The sequence below is a fragment of the Vicugna pacos genome, chromosome 2, assembly GCF_048564905.1.
Source record: "Vicugna pacos chromosome 2, VicPac4, whole genome shotgun sequence".
In the NCBI taxonomy this organism is placed as follows: Eukaryota; Metazoa; Chordata; class Mammalia; order Artiodactyla; family Camelidae; genus Vicugna; species Vicugna pacos.
The window spans coordinates 99,556,224-99,580,621 of NC_132988.1; the positions used below are offsets into that span (position 1 = coordinate 99,556,224).

General features: G+C 35.1%; 1 protein-coding gene across 6 annotated transcripts in view; it reads right to left on the reverse strand.

The window, feature by feature from the left end:
- Positions 1–24,398, reverse strand: part of PCDH7 (protocadherin 7) — a 386,956-nt gene that overhangs the window by 113,644 nt on the left and 248,914 nt on the right. The window contains exon 3 of one of the 6 annotated variants that reach the window (XM_072945443.1): positions 8,404–8,498. The exons of the other annotated variants lie outside the window; for them this stretch is intronic. Within the exon in view, the coding sequence (XP_072801544.1) occupies positions 8,419–8,498 (80 nt within the window). The 3' untranslated portion in view covers positions 8,404–8,418. Of the gene's footprint in view, positions 1–8,403; positions 8,499–24,398 lie in introns of those variants that run through there. 6 annotated transcript variants of the gene reach the window in all.

Genomic DNA, 24,398 nt, shown 5'->3' on the forward strand with positions numbered 1-24,398 from the left:
TATTCAGTCATGCATTATTCTTAATGTATCTTTCTACTTCCCCATCAGGCTTCAGAAAGTGTTTTGCCTTGTTACCTAAATAGATTTAATGATACAGTAAGAAAAATTATGTACAACAAAACTAAACACTAGGAATTTCAGAGCCTCTTGTGTGAATTTTTAAAGTCATTACCTACTCTGCCATTAGAAATAATCAGACATCAACTGTGCAAAATCACAAAATCTCTGTCGTGCCAAGAATACCTTTAGCAGTAAACCTAGGAGTTGTTTTCCACGAGGAGCACATGAGATTTGTAAAAATTATTATTAATACCCAAAGGGCACTTGCATACAACCAGCTGTTAGCAGAGTCTGTTGCTACAGAAAATCAAAAGGCTCATTACTATTAACTATTAAGAAGCCTTACCAGTTTAAACACACACTTCATAAAAGGTAATTCAAAGGAAATATTCTCTATTTCACATCTTTATATGAAAATAATTCTCCCCCTACACATCAATTAAGCAAAATAAGATGTGTGGGGTTTCTAATCCAAAGCACACGCACTTTTATAATTTCAAAACAACTAAGAAGATATTTCACCAAGATGAAAGGTGTTGTTTTGTTTTGATCTTGTGTTTATTTCCTAAAGAAAAGAATTAACTTTCTCAATGAATTTTCTTCTGTGATAGAATCGGGTTATAGTCATCCAACCATTTTGTTTATCCCCTTCCAGGGCCTCCATATACCAGATTTCCCCACCTCCCTTGAAATTAGACACAGTCACATGACTGTCTGGCTAATGTGATGGGGCTGAGAGACATGTGCCCCTTCTAGAACTGATCCATTAAAAACAAAAGAAAAAACAAAAAACATGGTGCTGCTTCTTTTTCTCCCTGAGGAATTGAAAGGATTCCAAGGTCTCGGGGCAGGCCGGACCTACAAGATGGAAAGAGACTGGGACTCTGAACCCAAAGGAAAGTCACCCCCAGAACATCGCCAATCGATTATTGTATAAGCAGAACTTCAAGGACCTGAGTTAAATCGCTACAGTTCTGGGGCTGTTTATTGCAACAGTAATGCTGACCAACAAAACTTCAGAAATGCCTTTTCAAAACTATAGAGTTTTTAATTTGGTGAAGGTTTTTTCCCTCAGCCCATTCTGGTCAGGGATAATTCCCTCAAAGACTCTTTGAAAGGGGGACAAGGGAATGAAGCGTCTTTGAGCTGTGATGGACCTAGTACATGTTTGTGAGTCATGCAAATCCCTAGGGGCTGTGTGAGCTCACTCAGGAAAACAACTGAAACTGTCTTAATGAATTAGAGGTAATACATCTAATTCCCTAGGTCTCTGCCATCGGAGACCCCTTGCTCATGCTCATTACTTGTCAAACAAAACTGGCCAATTTACATCAAGATACCTTTTCTTTTTCCATGTATGATTTTATCATATAGCCTGAGTAAATCGGTATGAAATATTGGTTGTTCCCTTTATTCTTTCACAATACTTTCCAAATGGGTTATTTTATTTTGAAATGTAGCATAGAAAAATAATGTTTTCCAAAGAACACAGCTATCTTCTTTGGATTCTACCATTCAGAAGGCAAAATCAAGGAAGGGAGGAGGAGGGAAAAAACAATCAATTTGGATGAGAATCTCTGCACACAATCAGTGGGTAGAAATCAATGTGAATCCTAGTCAAACACAGATTTCACAGTGGGAACCTATACAGCCCTGCATTACTCAAACAAACGGTTAGTGCCACTGTGAACAACTGTAATGAGGCCTGGATGGTGCTGCATTAAAGCTGACAGGATCCTACTGTTAATTTACTAAACCAAGACTGCTGGGTGTTCTAGCTTGTGCCACTTTACAGCAGATGGAATTCAGCTTCAGAATCTACCCCTCTTCTGTAAAATCTACACTGAAGTAGTTCCTCATCCTTTCATGGTTTCCCGTGCGCTGAGAGAGCACCGGATGCTGGAGAGGGCTTAACAGGTCTTCACAACTGCAGTGGTTCCCAAGTTTACTGCGAACCTGGGAAGTGCAGCTTACTTGATTTGCCCATAATATGGTGAAGGCTGCTTCGGTAAACGACTCATGTCACACACACACACAGTCACACACCTTGAAACAAAATCCAAATAATAACAAATGTCCTGTTTTTCATAACATTTGCGGTCACTGCCTGATAGAAATCTCAGTAGGAGATTCCATTCATTTTGTCATGGTTTGGATCCTCTGAGGAATGCACAATGTTCAGGCTGATCTTTGGTCAGTTTTTACAATTTTGAAATGGAAATGTAGATTAGAAATTAGGTTATTTTTGTATGTATCAATAGGGATCTGTGGATCTATTTATATAGTTTTTACATGTAGATATACTGATGGTTTTTTTAAGAAAAAATAATACTAAGCTGCAGTTATCTCTGATGTTATCAACAAGTTACTCCATTTCGTTTGCCAAATTGTTTTTAAGATGCAAAATTTAATAAATCGCATATGTGCTCACAATTGACACATCAATCAAATACCATTGAAAATATTTTCAAAAGCGAAAATCACCAGAAATCCCACTGCCTAGAGAGAGCTACGATGGGAATCTAGGAAATTTCCTTCCAGAATTCCTCCTGCTTCGCCCTACTATTCTCTTTCTTTTTTTTTTTTTTTTTTTTTTTTTGCCTTTTCTCCCTGCTGCAAGTCCACTTTCTTTCCTGCTCTCACGGGAACCTCCAGCTCCTGGTTCCTAGCACAGCGTACCGCACACCATGTAGGATTCTTTCAGGTGCTCATCAGTTTCACTTTTTATGTAAGTGTGTGTATGTGTGTGTTTAACAGATGTTCCCTCCAGTTAACTATGGGTTCCATGAAGGCTGGAATCTTGTCTTTATCTATCTTCTGGCCCATGACCTCACACAGAGTGGAATTCAATCATTATTTTTACTGACTAAATGAATACAATGTGATCATACATTTTTAACTGTTTAAAAACCCCTTCTTATGTCAATAAATAAAACTCTAGCAAATTTGAAGGTCAAATATTTCATTTTTAGAGTATAATATATTTAATGATATTCACATGCAGGCATTCTCTCTCTCTTTTTTTCCCCCAGTTACCCACAGCAGTGTGCTGGGCACCGGTGTAGTACACACATTTGGGAACTGATCTCCTTCTTAGGATAAATGACTTAAGCTGGAATGCTGGATCAAAAGTTAGACATATTTACCAGTGATTCATGTTTCTGAACTATCTCATCAAAGGTTGTGTGGATTTAAATAGTCTCACCCAGTATAAATGAAAGTGTCTGTTTCTCTTCAATTTTATCATAACTGAATACTATACCTCTATTTTCACCTTTGTTAGTTATAAAAAGAAAAATCTAGACTAGAGATATTCAGCTATTTCTCTATAACTTTTGGCCATTTTTCTGATGTATTTTTTTAAACGAGGATTTTAGCTTCAAACTATATCTTAATCTTAATCTTCTTATGAACTGGGTAGGAGATTGAAAAAAAAATCATGGCGAAACAAGCTGCAAAAAAAAAAAAAAAAAACCTAAGGAAACAATTGCCTCAATTTGTGTCAGGTACTATATATGAGATGCTGTAAATTCTCGGTTGATTTAGAACCATCATGTAAGGGTCCCAGGTGATTGCAGATTTTGGCTCAAATGTCTAATTCTACCAAATGTACCTAATTTATGAAACTCCTAGCTCAAATTTTATAGGAATGGAGAATACAACGGGCAGTGCTTCAAGGCTTGGGTTATGTTTGTGAGACTGTAAATGACTAAAACAAGGAAACAGAAGATACCATATTTAGGTCCTGATCTGAAAAGTGTTAGGATAGCGTCAGGATACGGAGAAGGTGCACGACAGTGAGGATGCAGTTGAAGGATATTAAGGAAAACACTGGTACGTGGGATGAAAAATGTTGAGCAGAGTCAGGAACTTTGTCTTTGACAACTTAGTTCACTTATACTTGTCATTTGGTTTGGGTTCAGTGACCTTTTTTTTCTCATCAGGGTCTTTTTTTCACAGACCACATTGGTGAATATTTTCCTTTTACTGATTCAGCTGAACTGAAAAATAAAACTGATATAACTGATACAGGAAGAAACTCAAGTCAGGCTAAATATATCAGAATTTTGCAGAGGAAAATTTTCATTATCCTGTCAATCACCACATGCTGATAATCTTCTTTTCCAGCCTTTTCTCCAAGTTAATTAAGGTTTCCAAATGTTCATAAGTGCCAAAGGTTTAAAAAATAAAGTTTCCTGCTTTGATGTTGTAAATCTGGGAATTATTAAAACTGTCTAATTTCTAATTAAAACAAGATTGAAACTGGCTTTAAGTTACTTAGGTAAATGGAAAGTTTCATTGCTGTCATATTATTGCACAGAAACAGTACCGTGTTTATTTGAGGTAAGATATAAAAAGGCTCTTGGGTTAGTAATTGCACTTTGTGCTGCCATCATTTTAAGGCATATAGATCGCTCAACTCCGTATCTGTATACAAGTATGGAATCAAAGTATCTGCAGCTCCAGGAGAGTTCCTTATTTATTCCCATTTTACTAAGCATTATTTTAATTTTGTCCTCTCTGTATTGTTTCCACCACAGCAACTAATCAAATAGACCACACTGCTTTTGTGGTGCTGCTGTTGTTGTTCGGTGGTGGTGGTGGTGATGGTGGTGACAGTGTGTGTGTACAGAGTTAAATTTTGATGAATACATTTATGTAAACTTTGTGTGTGTGTGTGCGTGAGTTCACACGAGGGTGTCTGCTGTGATGTATTACATACACATTCCTCACCATGTCTGAGTCTATCTTTGTATGTACTTGCACATAAACTATATACATATGTTCACATGGGCGTGTGTGTGTCTATAATATACATACGTTAAGTGATAATATACATACCATAAGTTTCAGGAAAACAAAGATAACCTCTTTAATTTCTTCTATTCAGGGCATCTTCATTCAGTCAATAAATGAATCTGAGGGCCCATTAGGCGGTAGGTACTAGGAACTGTTTATATGTTCCCATATATGTGGGATCTGTGAATGAGCACAGCTAACAAAATCCTTGCTCTCATTAGCTTAAATTGTAGCCCTTATAATTCTATGAGCAGAATGCATTTAAATCATTTGAAAATAATACCTATCACTTAATTCAGTTTTTCATTGGTCACATAAATTGTCTCTCATGTCAACTATCATCCAAAGGATAGAGTTAAAACCAAAATTTTGGAAGACAGCAGAATCCAGATTGTGCCTAGAAAGAGGAGGTACAAAATCACTGCTTCTTGGGTCTGTTACAGCCTGTTCAGTAAGTAGCTCTGCTCTCTCACACCACATGGCCACACTTCTAAACAGCTTTATCTAAATGAGCTCCCACATTAATGAAGAAAATTATTAGCCATACACTGTCTAGAAGGTCTCAATGTTGTAAACAAAAGGAATACAAACGTACCCACACCCCCCTCTACCCACACACAACAAAGCAACACTTTTTCTCAACTGTTTGCCTCGAGGCACCCTAATGGGATAATTCATGTGAGAATTCTTTTTAGTGAGTTTTCCTATATATTGATTTCAATTTTTTAAATTTAATTTCATACGGACAGACTATCAAGTAATAATTTCCTCAACAAATCCTCCACATTTCATTATAACACTATTCATGATGGCTGCCCACTGCCTAGCAAGGCCGCTGCATTGCGTGGATCCAAGGACACTACTTCCACTGTAGTTCATGTGAATGGCGCCCCCAGCGTTGGTCGAAGTACAGCCCACAGCTGAGCTCCGGGTTTAAAAGATGGCCCTTTCTCCTCTCCTGACTAATAAAATCAATAGCAGTGTTTTGTCAGCAAAATCTGTCTTTTCAGTTACTTGCTTTGCAAGATCCTATAGTAAATCATATGCTTGTAAAAACACCAGGAGTCAACTTTCAGAAAGAATTATTTAAAAAAACTCAAAGAATGTTTCCAAACCTGTTTCTTAAAGCACTCTCTTCTATAAAGTGGTTTTAAGGACCCATATCACCCTTGTAATCTAATACTCATCAATGTGTAGATATTGCATTACCAATTATAGATACACAAAGTATATATTTTCTTTGCGTCATTTGGGAATTTGAACATGTTTTGCACATTAACAAGAAACTGTAAAAATAACCTGAACATCACCCTTTAATAGGTATTACTTTAATATTCTTGGACGTTTAGAAACTAATTTATTATATTTTGTAATAACTGGTTGGATTTGGCAGGTGGACTGCTGGCCTTGAGTAGTTTAATTGCATAAAATGTAATGGATTATATTACACCCACCATTCCCGGCCCATCCACTTCATTGCCAGAAGCTATGTATCTTGGTAACTGTAACCACATCACAAAATTAATCTGTGAAAATTAATGAATGCACATATGAACATAATTAATAGATTTGATTCTAAAATAAATTTAAGTTGGATTTTGACATTTTATGTATTAACTGAAATCTGTTCTTACACATGTGATCTATAATTCAATTAACTTTCTGAAGATCCTCCTATGGGTGAGGCTTTATACTAGGCAGTTCGAGACGGATAAGGAGAAAATCAACACTGTCACTACCTTTAAGAGTTCATAATATAGGATGGGGGGACTAGTTTTATTAAAGACCCACATACTAGTAGTTTTACTCGGTGAGAAAATAATGTGTTAAGTGATATAATGCAGGCATGAATAAAACATTAACGTGGAAGTTGAGAATTAGATTCTGGATAGTGTGAGATGTTAGAAGAATTAATGGACAAGGTGGAATTTGTACTGGATCTTAATGGATGCCCAAGGATTTTCCATGTCACTCTTGAAAAATATGCCATTATATACACATTTGCATGGGAATTCTTGATTAATAGGGACAAAGTATTGCATGGTTTGTGTAACTTTTTTTTCCCATTTGATAGACATATCACTTACTATGTCAATAATCTATAAAAGACACTGGAAATCATCACCTGAATGTTCACAGTACATCTCTGTGAGGCTGTATTATACAATTATCATGGACTTGGCATTTCATCATAAAGTGCTGACTTGAAAGTATAATCGCCAATTGTATTTATGTGCATGATAAAGCAATCGGTAGTTTGCTGAGTTTAAGCACACTGATTTTCTGATAGAAAAAGACAGGGCATGAAAAGGAGCTGTTGCCTTTATGAGAAAAAATAGGTATGAAACCCAAAGGAACTTTCTCTTTGCATATCTGGAGAGTTCAGCCATCAAGGCATATCCAGGTCCAGACATGGTACCAAGGTGCCATCATTGACAACATGGCAATATACTACGCTATACTGCATCTTCACTGACGAGGCACTTAGTTGACTTTAAAAACATACGTTATTTATTTATTTTATTCATTCATTCTGTAAATATTGATTGTCTTCCATAAACCATGTGAGACAATCTCTCTCCTCTCATTAGCTTACATTTAGTAATAGGGCATACATACAAAACAAATAAATAAACAAGTATTTGTCAGGTAATGATGAATCTTGTGCAGGAAATTAAAATCATGTGACAAGGAAGAAAATGAATGGGGGACTAGACAGATGTCTTTAAAGTGACATTTACTTGCAAACTAAACGATACCACATTTTTGTCTAACAGGTAGTCTTCCTGTGATGTCATTTAAGGAAAGAGTATTACACCATTTTAAGGAATACATTACACACCTCAAGTTTTAGAGCTTTCTGTACATCGTTGGGAAGTGACAGAAAAAAAATGTATTCTCATTGAATATTTTGGCCCTAACAATTTATGTTAAGATAAAATTAATGTAGAATTGCAAAAGAAATGTGTGATTCATCAGCTAGCCTGTGTGCTATTATATTTTCCTTTCCCTTCCTTTCTCAGCAGTCACCTCAACTCCTTCTCCTCTCTCTTCTCTTGTTTCCTCTTTATTTCTCTTCTTTCATCTTTTTATCCTTTTTTTTCCCACTTAAATTCTCACTAGGTGTAATACAAGCTGCTTATCATAGATTAGCTATAGAAACAAATAATTCCAAAGTATATTGCTATAAACCTTTTTTCGGGAAATGGTAGAGCAGTAATTTCAGGTTAACTCTCTGAATAAGAGCCAAGTAAATAACATTATTAAATGTCTCATTTTTTATGATTCTAAAGTTAAGTATATCTATATATATTTCACACTTTCATAGCAGCATTTCAAACATTTTTATAATTCTGGTGTGTTTTCCTCATTTTTCCCCCTCTGGCTAGATTTTTGCTGTAAGATTTAAGTAGGCCATGTCCTCTTTTCTATAGCAATGCACACTTCTTTTAAATCAAGATTTTAAATGAGTTTACATTACAATATATACTTTAACACTGAAAACAAACTTACTATTAACCAAATCATAATTAAAACTATTACTGTTTTCAGAAGTCTTCATAAGGTTTTCTTTGCTGTATTATTAGCCGAAATTCCTGAGATAATTATTTGCAAATCACCACCTAAACTGGAAATCCCTAGAAAAAAAAATGTTCCACTTACAAGAGGTTATAAATAACACGGATGCCAACGTAACAGAATGGAATTCTATGTGACAGGGACATTACAAAATATCTTATTTATTCTACATATAAATTATTAAATTCCATAATTATTTAATCCTTTTCTCCAAGACAGGGCCTTCCCTTATCACATACCATTGGTAACTGTAAACCATGTAATACACATATGAAGTTTATGTGACAAATAAGTCATAATAGCGCTCTGTGTATATTATGCCTAGTCTCCTTTCCCAGAGAAAGATCATGGTGTGGCGCTCTCTCTCCATATATATATAATCACAAAGAACAAAGTCTCTCTGACTAGAGACTATGTTTTCCAGTTTTTAATCCACTTACAGAACTTCAAATGAAAACTCTGAGATTTAAACTATAACTATTGTTTCTAATAAGATGATCTGGTGATAACTGACATTTGCTAATTCACTTGATGCCTGAACAAATTATAGGTTATTTGTAGTAAATGTTTATGTAATTAAAATATCTGACTAAAAAAGCAAGGATGTTATAATAAAAATAATACTTCCTTTGGATTAACTTAAATGACAATATCACTGGAAAAGTAGACCTTAAGAAATCATTATATACTAGGAATACTGTTTTCAAAATCTTTTATATTCCATTTTGTACCTGCGGTTTGTAAATTTCCTTGATTACTAAGTATACTCTCAAACATTATAAGTAAATGAATTATGTTTATAACTTTAAAATGTGACAGTTATTTGATAGCTAACTGTTATAAAGCTGAGAGTTGACTAAACTGTTCCTGATTATTCATCTAAAAAAAATTAAATAATCCATTTATACCCCTTATCCTTGTGGTTATCACCTCATGATTCCCACCTCAGTCAGTTTCTGATTTAAAATGTATACAGATGGGAACAACCTAAATGTCCATCGACAGATGGATGACTAGATAAACAAGCTGTGGTATATTTATACAATGGAATACTACTCAGCCATAAAAAATAATAAAATAATGCCATTTGCAGCAACATGGACAGACCTGGAGATTGTCATTCTAAGTGAAGTAAGCCAGACAGAGAAGGAAAAATACCATATGATATCACTTATATGTGGAATCCAAAGAAAAAGAGACAAACTTATTTACAAAACAGAAACATACTCGCAGACATAGAAAACAAATTTCTGGTTACCAGGAGTGGAAGAGGGTGGGAAGAGATAAGTGGGGAGTTCAAGATTTACAGATACTCGTATATATATATATATGATAGATTAAACAACAAGTTCATACTGTATAGTATAGGGAACTATATTCAATATCTTGTAGTAACTTATGATGAAAAAGAGTATGAAAACAAATATATGTATGTTCATGTATGGATGAAGCATTATGCTGTACACCAGAAATTGACACAACATTGTAAACTGACTGTATGTCAATAAAAAATACATATATATATATATACAAAAAAATGTATACAGATCTCATGTATACCTGGAATCTAAAAACCAAAACAAACCAACAAAGCCACACAGAAACAAACTTATAGATACAGAGAGCAAAGTGGTGGTTGCCAGAGGGAAGGGCAGTGGAGAGTTGAGTGAAATGGGTGAAGCGGATTAAGGGGTAGAAAGTACTAGTTATATAATAAATAAGCCACAGGGATGTAACAGACATCATAAGGAATGTAGTCAATAATACCTCCGTAATTTTGTGTGGTGACAGATAGTTACTGGACTTGTCATAGCCATCCTTTCATAACGTGTCTGATTGTGGGATCACTAAGTTGTACATCTGAAACTAACATAATATTGTGTGTCAGCTATGCTTCAAAGAAAATGAATAACATGTATACCAACATTAGAAAGTGTCTTAATTGTGTGGAAGGGAGAAAAGAAGGAAAAAAAGAAAAGAAAAAGGAAAAGAAATGGTCCCAAAACCTAGAATTCTATTAAATTAGCCTGTAACCCAAGATACTTTACCAGACACTTAACAAACTTGGAAAGGAGCCAGATATCAGGAATAAAGATCCCTGTTGAATTTTACAAAACAGACCAAGTTCCAAGAATATTGTCCATATTTCAATTGACATACTGAATAGAAAAGCAATTTGATGCACTTTCTTACAGCAGCACAGTTCTTTAATACCTTCGTATAAAATGGCTTAATGCATTTTTATCTGCCCATTTGATTTCTTTGATGAATAATCTAACAATACATTCCACATCTGCTACAAACTATGACCTTATGGTTGCCCTTGTCAATGGAACCTAATGTCTCTATTTACCTTGACTTACTTTGACCGTAATGATTAAAAGAGAGATATAAGAACCCACAAAATGATAATGGGCTTGATTTTTCTGTGTAGGTTCAGGAGAGGTAGTAAGTCAGCTATTTGGATGAGAAAAAATATATTTCAACATAGTTATCAGGGGAAGGTAAGGGGACTGGCATTCAATTTCTATCATGTCCGTATAATTTGCTTGTTTCCAAACTACTCTAAAGGTTGGAATTACCATCCTAATCTTTTTACTTATTTAAATACAGAAAGAGAGAAATGAGGCTCAAAATGATCAAATTCCTTCTGCAACAGTTTTCTTTATTACTTCCTGTACATGCAGGGCTGATTAAGCATTCGTCTAGATGTCTTTTTTTCTTGAAACTATTACATCTATTTAAAGCATATGGCAAGAGTTGAAAACTAGGCAAGTTATTTTATGGTTAAATGTTCTCTCCGAAGGCTTCAGAATACTGATTTTACACTAGGTGGAACACAAATATATTTTTAATACAAAAGCACAAGCTCTGAGTTAGAGCCCTTTTGAAAATGTAATTTTGACTTCTAACTCATGGTGTCAAACACTAGAGATAATCAGATCAAGTTAAAGTTGATTCTTATTAATGTTCCTTGTTTTCCAATTTAATCAGGCCTGCTGCAATCATTAAGTAAAATGTTTCTTTTTAAAATGTTTTACTTATTTGTTTATTGAAATAGCTCAGTTTTGAGGGGTCATTAGGTTTATTTATTTATTTTTAATGGAGGTACTGGGGATTGAATCCAGGACCTTGTGTATCCTAAGCATGCATGCTACCACTGAGCTATACCGTCCTCCCTAAAATGTTGCTTTAAATTGCCTATTTTAACTTAAAAAAATAAAAAAGTAAAACGTAAAGAATTACAAAAAGCGCAAAACAAGCAAACAGATTAAAAACTCCATTAGGTCCACACAAAAGAGGATTTGCACAAATATGTTCCTAATATTTAAATCTGTGATTTCCCTTGTTTCTAACTCTTTAAAAGAGTCCCGCAGTAGAAAGGTCGGTTTGAGAAGCCAGAAAAATGCTTATATGATGCTCATCCAGGCATGAATTTCAAAATGCTCTCAGCTTTATAAATGTGAATGTGGATTGCTTTTGCTCTGACTGCATTTTTCTCAATACCATAAGGAGGACACTATTCTGAGTTTGAGGTTTATACCACAAGACATTTTTTAATTTTGCAGGCAAAAGAAACTGTTGGAGTCTTATGGTCCAGCAGGGAACACATTTTCCCCTCCTCTCCAGCATTTAATTCAAATGTGGCAAAACTAGTTTTATCCAAACTCCCCCAAACATTCACCTTTAGTCCTATGTCAATAAAAAAAAAAATTTGACCTCCTAAGTATTGCTTTCTGGAGTTTTACAAAAAAATTCATCTTTACCTCAGCAGTCAATGAATATCAAAGTTTTCAGTTCTGTCTTTATCATCTGCAGCAATATACTTCAGCAAAAAGCAAATATGGGGTTTGTTTCAGCATAAAGAAAATCTTTATGGCTAGTTAGTAAGAAAATTGGTCCAAAATTATTTTTTTGAAAATATCCCAATACATAATTGCTGTGTAGACTGGGGATAGAGATGGTGTTGACATAGGAAAATAGTTCCTGATAACAATACAATTAATTAATGACAAATCTTTAATTCTCAAAATATATCTAATTTAGTGATTTAAATTTTGCTCTATTAGAAGTTGCCAGAACTTTTTAACCACATTGTTAGTGGTTTCTGTTGTAACTTCCGGCAGGTCCTGTGTAGAAATTGTGTATTATATTAACAAAAATATATAATGAAGTAAGCCAGAAAGAGAAAGAAAAATACCATATGATAGCACTTACATGTGGAATCTTAAAAAAAAAAAAAAGCCAAACAAACTTACTTACAAAACAGAAAGACTCACAGACATAGAAAACAAATTTACAGTCACCAGCGGGGAAGGGGGTGGAAGGGATAAATTGGGAGTTCGAGATTTGCAGATTCTAACTACTATATATAAAATAGATAAACAAGAAGTTTATACTGTATAGCATAGGGAACTATATTCACTATCTTATAGTAACTTATGGTTAAAAAGAATATGAAAATGAATATATGTACATTCCTATATGACTGAAGTATTGTGCTGTACACCAGAAATTGACACAGCATTGTAAACTGACTATACTTCAGTTAAAACATGTATTATAAAGAGAAAAAATATATACAATGTGTCTGTGTGTACCTTCAATTTTCATATTAATCAGTTTAGTTGCTTTCAACGAAAATAACAATATTTCTCTACTGACATCGCAAACAGCTGCTTCGCTATTTCCACTAATTGGAGTGAGGTTTTCCTATGCCAAAACATGGAAGCAGGTGGAACAAACGACCTAAAAAAAATGTTATCCTGCTACAGCGATACGTTTGGCAATCGACTACTTGAGTAGAGCTAATCTGCCATTTTAAAGCTACAAGATGTTAGACAGAAAATATTTCAGTGTTAATATTATTTTCTATTTTCATTACACAATTCAATTACATATTTAGTTATAACACATGGTATAGAAAATTGGATTCCTTTCAATGTCTCTCATTCATATGTCACTTATTTTCCAAATGATCTCTGTATTTTGATTATTAAAGCATCTAGACTGAACTCTCATAGGTGCAGAAGGATTTGGTGTATTATTTGATGGAATGTAAAGCGTGGCCACCGTAGGTAACGGGCGAGGGACTTATCTAAAATTACATAACTCTGCAAATTTGAGAATACAGTGGAGCTGAGGTTGAAAATAGAAGAAATAAGAACTATATTAGCTCAAGGGAAACTTTTTCCTTAAAATGACTTTTTGAAAGGATTTCCCTTAATATGAACTTTACTGAACTGTGGAAAATGAAAAGAAGGATGGACAAAACAGAATGGCAATCTCTGGGTGTAGGAGTTACAATAACAAAACGTCCATTTGGTTTCAGGAAATAGGACAAAGAGGTTAAACTGGAATTTCAAAGGCTATTTTACAGCTGTTATTCCTTAAAAGGAAACCCTGTAAATTAACAAGCGAAAGTCAGGAAGAGAAAGAAACACTAACATCCATTTAAAATTTTTGTAGTATTTATTTTCACCAGATTGCCCAGGAAATCTAGTTTAGAAGTAAGAATGCACATCCTGAGTGTTAATTCATGGATTTATAAAACAAACACTTGGACACGATCTGTGAGAATGTGATTTTTAAGTAAATCACTCAAGTTCACCAACTTAAACTCAGCCTGTTTTATGAAACATTTCCTAAGTTAGTCACTTGAATTCTATTCTCTTCCTCAAAAGCCAAAATTCAAATATTTTTCCCTAAGTAACATACTCACAAAAAAGGAGAGGGCAGCTAAAGAATGTATCTCAAAATCTGAATAAAACGAATAAAAGGAAGACACTCTTAGCATTTCTCTGGAATTTGATTTCTTTTTTTTTTCTCATAATTCATTTGACTAATGTACCTTTTCTCCTCTCCAGCTGCCGTGCAGAGTGTCTGCCTTCTGTCTCAGTATCTCTGATCATCTGCCATCTCCCACAGGTAATTTTCTGTTTCTGTTTATTGTCAACTTTTCATGACATTCACCCCCACCCTTTGCAACTCTCACCCCATGTCCTACTGCAGTGATTAAGTTGTGCACAAAAGTTGTGAGTAACAGGAAAGTTACTTTTATAATGAGGTTTCCAGGTACAGCATGTTCAGGCAGTAAAAGAAAAGAAAGCTGATTCTGTAATTCACTTTTCAGTGAAGCTTCAAGGGTAATCACTATGTGGTTGCCTTTGAGACCTGAGGTCACATACAAAAGCTATTACAAATGATTTAATAAATACATATTTAATTATTGAATCACGTTAAGTGCACTATTTAATTTCCTTACCACAGATGGCATGCAATTACTAGATTTACTCAGGTTTCTCTAAGTAATTTCCATTAGCATATATTGCTCTTTTTTCCCTCTAAAGTTGAAGAACTCTTTAGACAATTATTCCCAGAGTGTCCAAATATTTTTTAAAAAAGGAAAACAATAACAAGAGCAAAAAGCACATAAAACTACACCCTTTACCAACTGCATCAAAACACACAAATACTGAAAAGCACTTTTAGGAAAAATAGAAAATTAAAACTAAATTTCTTAAGTTCTTACTTTTATACTAAGATTTTTAAATTATTATTTTCTACTGTGATAATCTCTGCAATACAGACAATGGACAAAAGCCTTCTTCTACACCAGATTTTCAGGAGGAAAATGAAGAATGAGAAGAGTTAGGAGAATTCTCCAAAATCACAGGCAGCCATTCGCTGCTACTGACGAACACTAAATACTGCTTGTATTGTCTATGCACTAAGCGTCAGGCAGTCTGCTGTTTCATCCTCCACAAAAGCCTGTGAGAGTGTTCCAATTGTTATCTCCATCTTACAGATGGGAAATTGAGACACAGAGGGATTAGGGAGTTTTCCAAATCATTCAGCTCATAATGTAGGAGAGAGATTCAGTCCACACAGTCAGACTCTACCTTCAGTGCTAAACCACTGTTACATCAGTACCCCACCTCTAAGCTGGTGTTTCACATTTTCTTAGCTTTCCCCTAGGTGATTAGTAGGGCCTATTGATTATATCTGCTTTTTTTTTAATCTACAAACAATAGTAGGCTATTAAAATAGCTATGTGTAATAGGACATTTCCCACCAGTTCTATAAGGTTCTGTTACTTCAGAAAAGTGAGTTAAGGTTCACGTTGTACATGGGTGCAACTCTGAAACTTTTCTGACATCTATTTGGATGCAATCTGAATTTTTAAAAAATTTAAACTAAGATTGTGCCTAAATTACACGTCTCCCTTTGGCCATAGCTACAGGGAGCCTCAGCTAATGTCTGCTGTTCAATTGCAATAGCTTCCGTTAAGCCTGGTCTTCTATAAATCCCCATCCTCCTCATTGGTTTTTGTTTTTGTTTTTTTTAAATTAGGTTAATCATTTTTAGTTCTGTTGTGTCTGTCCTTTAAAAATTTTTGTTAATAGCCTCAAATCCTTTTTGAAAGTGAGCCGATATATGAATAAATGGAAGTGAAATGTGTTACTTTTAAACTTCACAGGTGTCTATTAGCATAATGATTTTAATCTTGGGATGTGTAATGGATCCTTTTCTAAACAATTAATTACATTTAATTTAATGACTTGGAAAAATATGGCTAGTCCCTAATAATAACAGCCAGCATTTAAGAAGCCCTTTGCGCCAGATACCAAGTATTTTCCATATATTACCTCATGTAGTTCTCATAACAACTAAATGAGATAGGTATTATTAACATCCCCACTTTGCATGTGAAGAATGATACTGTAGATGAACTTGACCAAGGTCACACTGCTAGAAAACGAAGCTGGACTGAAACGCAGGAAGTTAGAGTCCAGCTTGACCTGTAAACCACAACTCTGTATCAGCACCATCGACAGAACTTTCTGCAGTAGTAAAGCATGCTGGAAAATCATGGCTATTGTGACGAGGATCTAAATTTTTATTTTAATTAATTTAAAAATAGTAGCTGTACAGGTGTAATGGTTACCATGCTGGGCGGGGCAGCTAAACTGCTATATACAGCTATATATTCACCACATTTTATTTTATAAAAACATATACATTGGGCCTGTTTCTGCTTCTACTGTAAAATGGTTAGAGTCCTCCATTTGATTTTTCAATGAAATAATGTTAACCAAACACAGTGACAAAAATCTTAAATCTTTGAAACCATGCTATGCTGATAACCTAACAGTATGTTACTAGGGAGAAAGTCTTGGAAATCACTGCTTGCCTACTTTAAGTTTTTTCACATATGTAACCTGTTGTGAACTTGGTTTTTCCCTTTCAAAGCTGATCCTGTTGTGAAGAAAGGCCGGTTGTAACAACAGAGATGGACGCTTCCTCACGGGGGCAGACAGCTATCTCTCCCGGGCAAAGGTGGCTTTGCCTGGGGCACCTGCACTCAGATGCCTTTCCTTCTCTCTGCATCACTTTCAGTGTCAAGCCCTGTGACTGGGGTGAGACTCAGAGCCGATAAATACTCCCAGCTTCCCACAAACTTCCCTTTAGAAGCAGTTGAAGCAGCACTTAGTTCCTCTTGGAAAAAGAAAAAAAGGAAAAGGAAACTTCAGTAACAGATAAAAAAAAAAACTGACATCTGCGGAGCAATTTTACCAAGTTCTTTTACAAGATAAACCATCTGAAATTCAAGACACCCTGCAAGCTGCAGGCCAAATAATTCTTCACATTCAAAAGGAGAAATAAAACTCAGAAATTTGACTTGCTGCATTGTCACAGAGATACGATTTCACACGGTGAAGTTGTCAGTGAAGATTTGGGGGATTTTCGTTCTGTTTTGCTTTTTTATGTTTCACTTTGACCCCTCCTTAGGGCCTCAGGCCATCCCATGTGCCCTCAAGCTAGACTACCTGGTTTTCAGTGTTGTTTCAGCCAGGGAACTGCAAGATCTTACCATATTAATCACTCTAAACTGATTTCTCATCTTTAAAATGGGAATAAAATAGTTCTGATTTAAGACTGCTGAAAATACTGAGTTAATAGAAAGTACACCCAACAGTGCTTAGTATATAGTCAATGTTCAATATGTATTAGACGTTGTTATTGCTTTTATTATTCTTACTAATCAGTCTCACTCCTTGTTTTAGTATTGCCTCTACTTCAAAGTCTAGTGATAAAGGATACTCTGTCCTGCACTGGGAATTAGTTATCATCTGCATGCATGGCTTCTTCCCGTAATTTTTTTAAGGCCAAGTCTCTGTCCCATATTTATTTTTCTCTCTCTCTTTCCCCGCCCTCTCCTACAAACTTAGTATAATGCAGCACATAGACTATACTTACCATACGTATGGAATGAAATTAAATGTGTCTCCCCAATGTTTAATATATGTCAGTTTCTTATAAATGGGAAAGATTTTCCCTAGCCACTAGAGGACCATGGGAAATGTGGTCCCAATAGCTATGAAGTAAATCTCTAAGGCCAAAAAAGAAGCTTTTCTCATTCAAAACCTTAGCAGGATTTGTATCCACCCTCTGGGATCCAAATGAGTTTGAGGAAAATGGCTTTGTTTTGCTTACATAACCCAATAGGCTAGTGCTGGATCTGTACAAAAGGAAAGAAAATCTATTTCATTTAATGTCACTTGAAGTGAAGAAACTGGTTTAATATATTTCGTGAGCAATGAAAAAAAATGAAGCTTAGAGCCAAGAAAGGAGTGTTGCAATTTCTAAAGAAAAAAAAAAATTTTTAGCACTTTTTTTGGTGGTGAAATGTTTACTGTGTGGAAACTTTTTACAGAAAAACTTCTTGGTGAATAAACTAAAACTACTACTACTACGGGTTAAGATTTGCTTTGGACCTGTTCATTGTCCTTTATGTAAAATCTTTCAGTTGGAAATTCGGCAATGAAGAAAGAATCTAAAATAAACACATTTAAATGAAAGTATGCTTCTGGCTGGGAGGCTGGGGGGTGATCAAGAAGCTTAAAACACACAAACACTTGGTGAGGATTTTAAAAGAAATTTTCAACAAGCATGATTTATTTTATTTTTCCAAACCAACTGTGCCTTTTCAAAAAGCTGTACGTGAATGAATAATGTGAAAACAGCTATTACTCTTAAAGGGATGCATTTAACTATGGAAGTGTTATGATTTAAGAGAAAGCCATCCACTCAGAGCTAAAGTTGAGACTAATTAAAATATATAAATTACTTTTCTGCTGACCTCAGGGAGAGAGGCGCAGGCTGGCGTCGGCACAAGCCGTGCTCTCAGCAGGAGAATTATGATTATAAATGGAGCGGAACTTCAGATATTACAGGAATGCACATGTCAAAATATTTGGGGCTATAACTATAGACAGAATCAATATAACAGACACAAGTGTCATTCTCCCCCTTGATTTATCTATTAAGTTGAGCTGAGAATATCTCAAAGAATAATTATTTCATGCCACAGTTGCAGTAAAATTTGCATTAATCAGTAAAGCATAGGTTTATTTAAAGAAACCTGCTACTTTGGTGAAGTTTTGTTACTGGTTTTTAGTGTATTCTTCCAGTTTTCTTGGGTTATATCTCTATGCCTATTCAAATCATGGACCAGAAGCCAGTTTTGTTAGCATCCTTGCACAAATCCTGGCCTCTGTTCCTACGACCTAAGTAGAGCCTATAATTCTAGCAAACTTACTTAGGTCAATTTACTTTAAAAAAAAAAACAGTCTACATGAAATATAGGAATATTTTCAGTGGTTTTCAGCAGTGAAACCGTGCACATTGCTTCAAAGAGGAATCGTCTGATTTGGAACTGTGTGAACCGGGGTGAAAGGCACATGGCACCTGAATGCTTATCATTTTATCCCCTTGAGAGGCTACTATACCCCTAGAGTTAAATTTTGACTGGAATCATGCCTGTTTTCCTTGTCTCTAGAGGTCAAATAAAGATTCTCTATTTTTCAGTTAGTATTTTTCAGGTATGTGCATTTGTAATTATGTTGGTGGCTCTCAATTGGGTGAGAACAGCTAGATGTACAGAATTTGTGGGTTGCAGGAAGGGCTGTTTGCTATGGTTGTTTATAAAAGCAAAGCAGCGTGCTCTACATAGTGGAAGAAGCTGTGTTCTATCATATTGGCTTAGCACACTTTTTCTTTTCCCCAGGAATTTATAATTAGTTTAAGAAGTACAGTCCAAGTGATGCTTTTGTTGTTACGTTGTGTACAACTGGTTAATTGGACTTCAATATAATACTTGTTAAGAAAACAATGTTTACATTAATCATAGAAGTAGGGGTAAATATTTCTGTTCCCAACTTCAAATATAAACACGCTATTGGACTTTTCCCTTCATTTAGGCAACTATTCTCAACCATAAAAATAGCAACAAAAGGTACTGTTCCAAATAGCTTCTCTATAATCAGATTTTGGCTCACTCACTCCTCACCTCATGATTTAATGGCTGTGTTAGTAGGTGTGCTTTTTAACTTCCTTTTAAAATGTAAATCCATGCTGGTAAATGTGTGTGTGAACCGCGAATAGACTAGGAGTTTGTGGGTCCCTACAGATTTGAGAAAAAAAATATATGATGATCATCAAACGCATCAGGCAGGTAACTATACACATAAAAACCATCACATGGTTAACAAGATTTGAGGTCTGATTCAGTAAAAGCGCTCCTCATATATGTGAGTATATTTGTACATTGATTATAAATAAATATATATATACACACATACATAAAACATGCTCTGTTACACTTATTCATTATGCATGGATAAGCATATGTTTAATGTTTTATGAAACAAACTAAAATTTAAACTGTTTTAAAATATATTCTAAAGAAAATTTCAAAAGCATATGTACAAATACACAATATTTGTCTTTTTATTTTGTTTTTTGAATCAAAATATATTACCTGGTTTTGCTTAATTTAATATTTTTTAATGAGAACATAGGAGTCAGGCTGTGGAACATTTCATGGAATTTTTTTTTTAACCCACAGGCTTTTGTTACAAGTGGTTTAATATCTAGCCAACTTGCGCTTACTATAATCTTTGAAAATAGCTTCTATTCGTTTTAAGTAATTATTCAAGACAGATTTTTACCATCAACTTACTTTTGTCCACACTACTACTGCTCACAACCCTAGTTTCACCATGTAATTAATGTATTTCCTGAAGTTTCCCCATCTTTATAAAAGTGTATATATAGTACATATGTAGACCTCAAAATACATAAAATACACCATCACAGTATAAAGATTAGTCAACACTGAAGGCAATTATAATGGTTGTTACCACTGTGCTAGACATAAGAACTACCTTCTAGGAATACACTATTTTCTCATTCTAAACTCACTTTCACTAGATTTTAAATAGATGGACCTTGTGCTGTTTCTTTTTCTTTTCTTTCTTTCTTTTTTCCTTGTGTCATATTTTGTTTGGGAGAAAGGAAGGGAGGGAGGCAAGGAGAATGAGAAGGAAAGAAAGATGGAAGATACTCGTAAGAGCAATGAATGCTGTGTCCTGCCATTTACTCTACCTCATCCTTTAAACTTTTCCTCTTTTCCTCATAAAAAATAGATAGCATCACTAAATCGTTTATCACATTAGCCAAAGGTAAGCCCTCAGAAAATAATTTTTCAGGATCATAGCTATTTTAACTGCCTATCTTGGTGAAATATAAGAATCAACTGGTTTGTTGTGTTTAAGATACAAGATTTTAGGAGCATTATAAATGAAGTCCAATACATTTAGATACGAACCAGATGTCTGTCTCTATTTAGGGGCTTTCATATAGTGAGAGTGCCTTTGCTCCAAATTGAAAACCCCTTTTGGGTCTGAAAAAGACACCCTACTAGTTTGAACACCTACTGGCATTATTTTCTAAATGTTAAAATTGACAGCAGACAGCTACTGCTGTTTTCTGTAATTCTGTAAAAATCTTTGCCCACTTCAGCCTTCTCGATTGCAAAGCTAGTCCAGATGGGACCATGAAATTTTTGCAGCAAGTTCTACAGCACATAATTTTGTTCAATAAAGTTATTATGCCACACACAGCTGTATACTGCCACATAAATGAGCACATGTGCAACAGAGTGCTTGTATTATAAGTTTTCTAAGACTAAAATTGAGATTATGCAGCCATACACAATAATTTATTTGAAACATCAACATGTGCCTTGCTCTAGGGTTACACAAATGGTGCCATTTCTTTTCCAAGAGAAAACGTTTGTCATTTAATATTCAGTATTAACACAAATGTTTTCCTCAGAATTATAATCTAAATTAGGTGCTTTAAAATACATCAATATATCATTAACTTCTTACTTGAACATATTAGATCTATAGAAGAATCAATTCTCCCTAACAATGGTGAAAGAACCTAATCACTCTCTAAATTTGGTTTTAATTAGCATCATCTGCATTAATTGGTGTAGCTGATAGCAAAACATTACAGTGCATTGCCATTTTATATTTCAAATGTAATATATCTTTTGGTCCCAAGTCTCTCCAAAGGAAACTTAGCCACTTTTTCTGCCATGCCTTGGTAAGTATTTTCAGTTATATTGCTCAAGCATTTTCTCTCGGAAACTGACTCTGTGAGGCTATATTAGGAATGCACTATTCAAATAAATTTCCAAGTAACTATTTGGTCTTGATTTCTTCTGCATGGCTGAGGATATCCTGAGAAATATTTTTCTCTCTCCTCCATCTTCATTCCCCCTAATTCACTAATGCTCAGTCAGATTTTTGGGTTTTGCCAAGGAAATGCTGTGTAATTAGCAAACAGCTGAGAAGGGAGAAAGAATTTACCATTTATACTGTGTTATGTTTTGCACACATTATTTTTTTACAATAATTATGAAATATAGGCAATATTTCCTAGTGGGGAAAAATTAAAAAAAAGAAACACAAATAAAAACATAGAACTCTGAGAAGTGACTTTCCATAGGTAATAGGACTAGTGTTTATAGCTGGGCAGTGTTACAGATGTTCTAGGTTATAGCCATAGTTCAGGTCCTCTGACCCCCAGTCCAAGGCTCTTTCCTCGATACCACACGTTCTAATGGTGTTCCAGTATCTATCCAGGCTCCTTCTCTGTAGAGGAAAACTACAAATTAATAAGTCTCCAGTTCAATGAAGACCAAAATTGGTCTAACCAAGACCAATGCCTAACATTTGACCAGAGACCTATATATATATTATTTTTTTTGTAATGACAGCTTCTTTGACAATTAAATATTTTCAAAAGTATCCTTTTTGGACTAACCTAACTCTCATCTCATATATCCTATCTCATTTAATAATACCACTCTCCCCACTGAGTTGCCTATAATATAAATTTAACAACTCCTGATTCCTCCATCCTCTTTACCCCAAGTCTAATTAATTGTTTAATTCTATTTTAACTCTGAAAATACATCTTTAAGGCTTTGTCTTCAAATATTAATGTGCCTCAGATTCCCTGGAAGACTTGTTAAAACATGAGTAGCTGGAGGTCATAAACATGTTTACCGCCTTGGTTGTGGTGATGGTATACGTCCAAACTTAACAACATGTTGAACATGTGCAATTTTTTGTACGTCAGTAACACCTCAATTAAGCTAAAATAAAAACAGGTTGCTGGATCCCGCATTAGAGTTTTTGATTCAATAAGTCTGCGATGGAGCCCCGGACAATCAGCATTTTTAGTAAGTTGCCCAGTGATGACAATGCATCTGATCTGAGGACCACATTTTGAGAAGCACTAGTCTAGCGCATCCTTTCACTCCTGGTCCATAGCTATTGCATCATGCTTGCCTCCTGCCTTGGACAGACAACTACAGAAAACATCAGTCATCACCTTTCCCATCCCCATCCACTCTCCTGTACAATTTTAATAAGTGAAAAACACAAGTCCGATAAAATTATCCAACTAACTAACATCTCTTGAATCTCTCCAATAGTATGCCACTAGCCAGAGAGCAAGAAAATCAGCTTTGCCATATAGTGTTCATCTACCACGCTCTTCCGTTTGCTCAGGCTGTTTCCCTTGCATAAAAATATGCAGCATGTATTTAAATCATCATGTTTAGAGTTCACTGATTTTATTGTTACATCTCTGTGGCAGTTAGTAGCCAATTTAGCTTTGTCCAATAGACAGGATAAATTAATAGTTTTCTAAGTCTAGTCAAACCATTTTCATTGCTGCAAAGAAGAAAGCAATTTAAATATTGCAATGGGGAGTATAATATGTTAAAAGATGGGTTTCATTTAAGGCCATGGATTATAACCTTTGGAAAAGTCTTTGAATCATTTTGTGTAAAACTGCAGCAGGCAAATTCTGACCCCTAAGCACCACTCATCAATTACCTTACAAGTAAGCTTTGTTAGCCTCCAGTATTATACAAGCCATGGTGAAACTGTGTCTAATCCACTACACTTTAAAAACAAGACTGAGTTTTTCCATTTATCTGACAAGGTGAAAAGAAGTCACAGACTGCTGCTGTGCTCCTACCGGTTCTTGGGGAACCCACTTTCCAATCTCAGAAGTGTCCCAAGACAATCTCAAAAGGTCTGAGCAGGTGTGCTAAACTAACAAAATCTCTTGGAGAGGCAGAGAAGTACTTTGCCTCTTTCCTTTATTTGGCTTTGTTTCAAAGCCTTTTCTTTTTTATGAAAGTTCTACTCCTTCTATCCATGCTGACAAATGTGCTCACCGCTGGAATTCACAGTCCCTTCTGATACTGCTGTGGTGCCGGTCATTGCTCTACCTGAGGGGCGAAGCAAATGACTCCAAAGGCTGAGGGGTTCTCCCTAATTAGACCCACCTACAGACAATGAACAACTTAGTTTTTCTATGTCATCATGTACTGGCCTTTGGCTATGAGTATTTGGGTGAGACAAAAACTATCTGGAGCTTTTACGAGACTTAAAATGGTAAGTAGTACCAAAAGGAAAATGTTTGATGAAAAACATTAATTTTTTTGGTGTGAAATGGAGAGAAAAATGAAAGAAAGAAAAAGAAAGAAAGAAAGAAAGAAAGAAAAAGAAAGAAAGAAAGAAAAA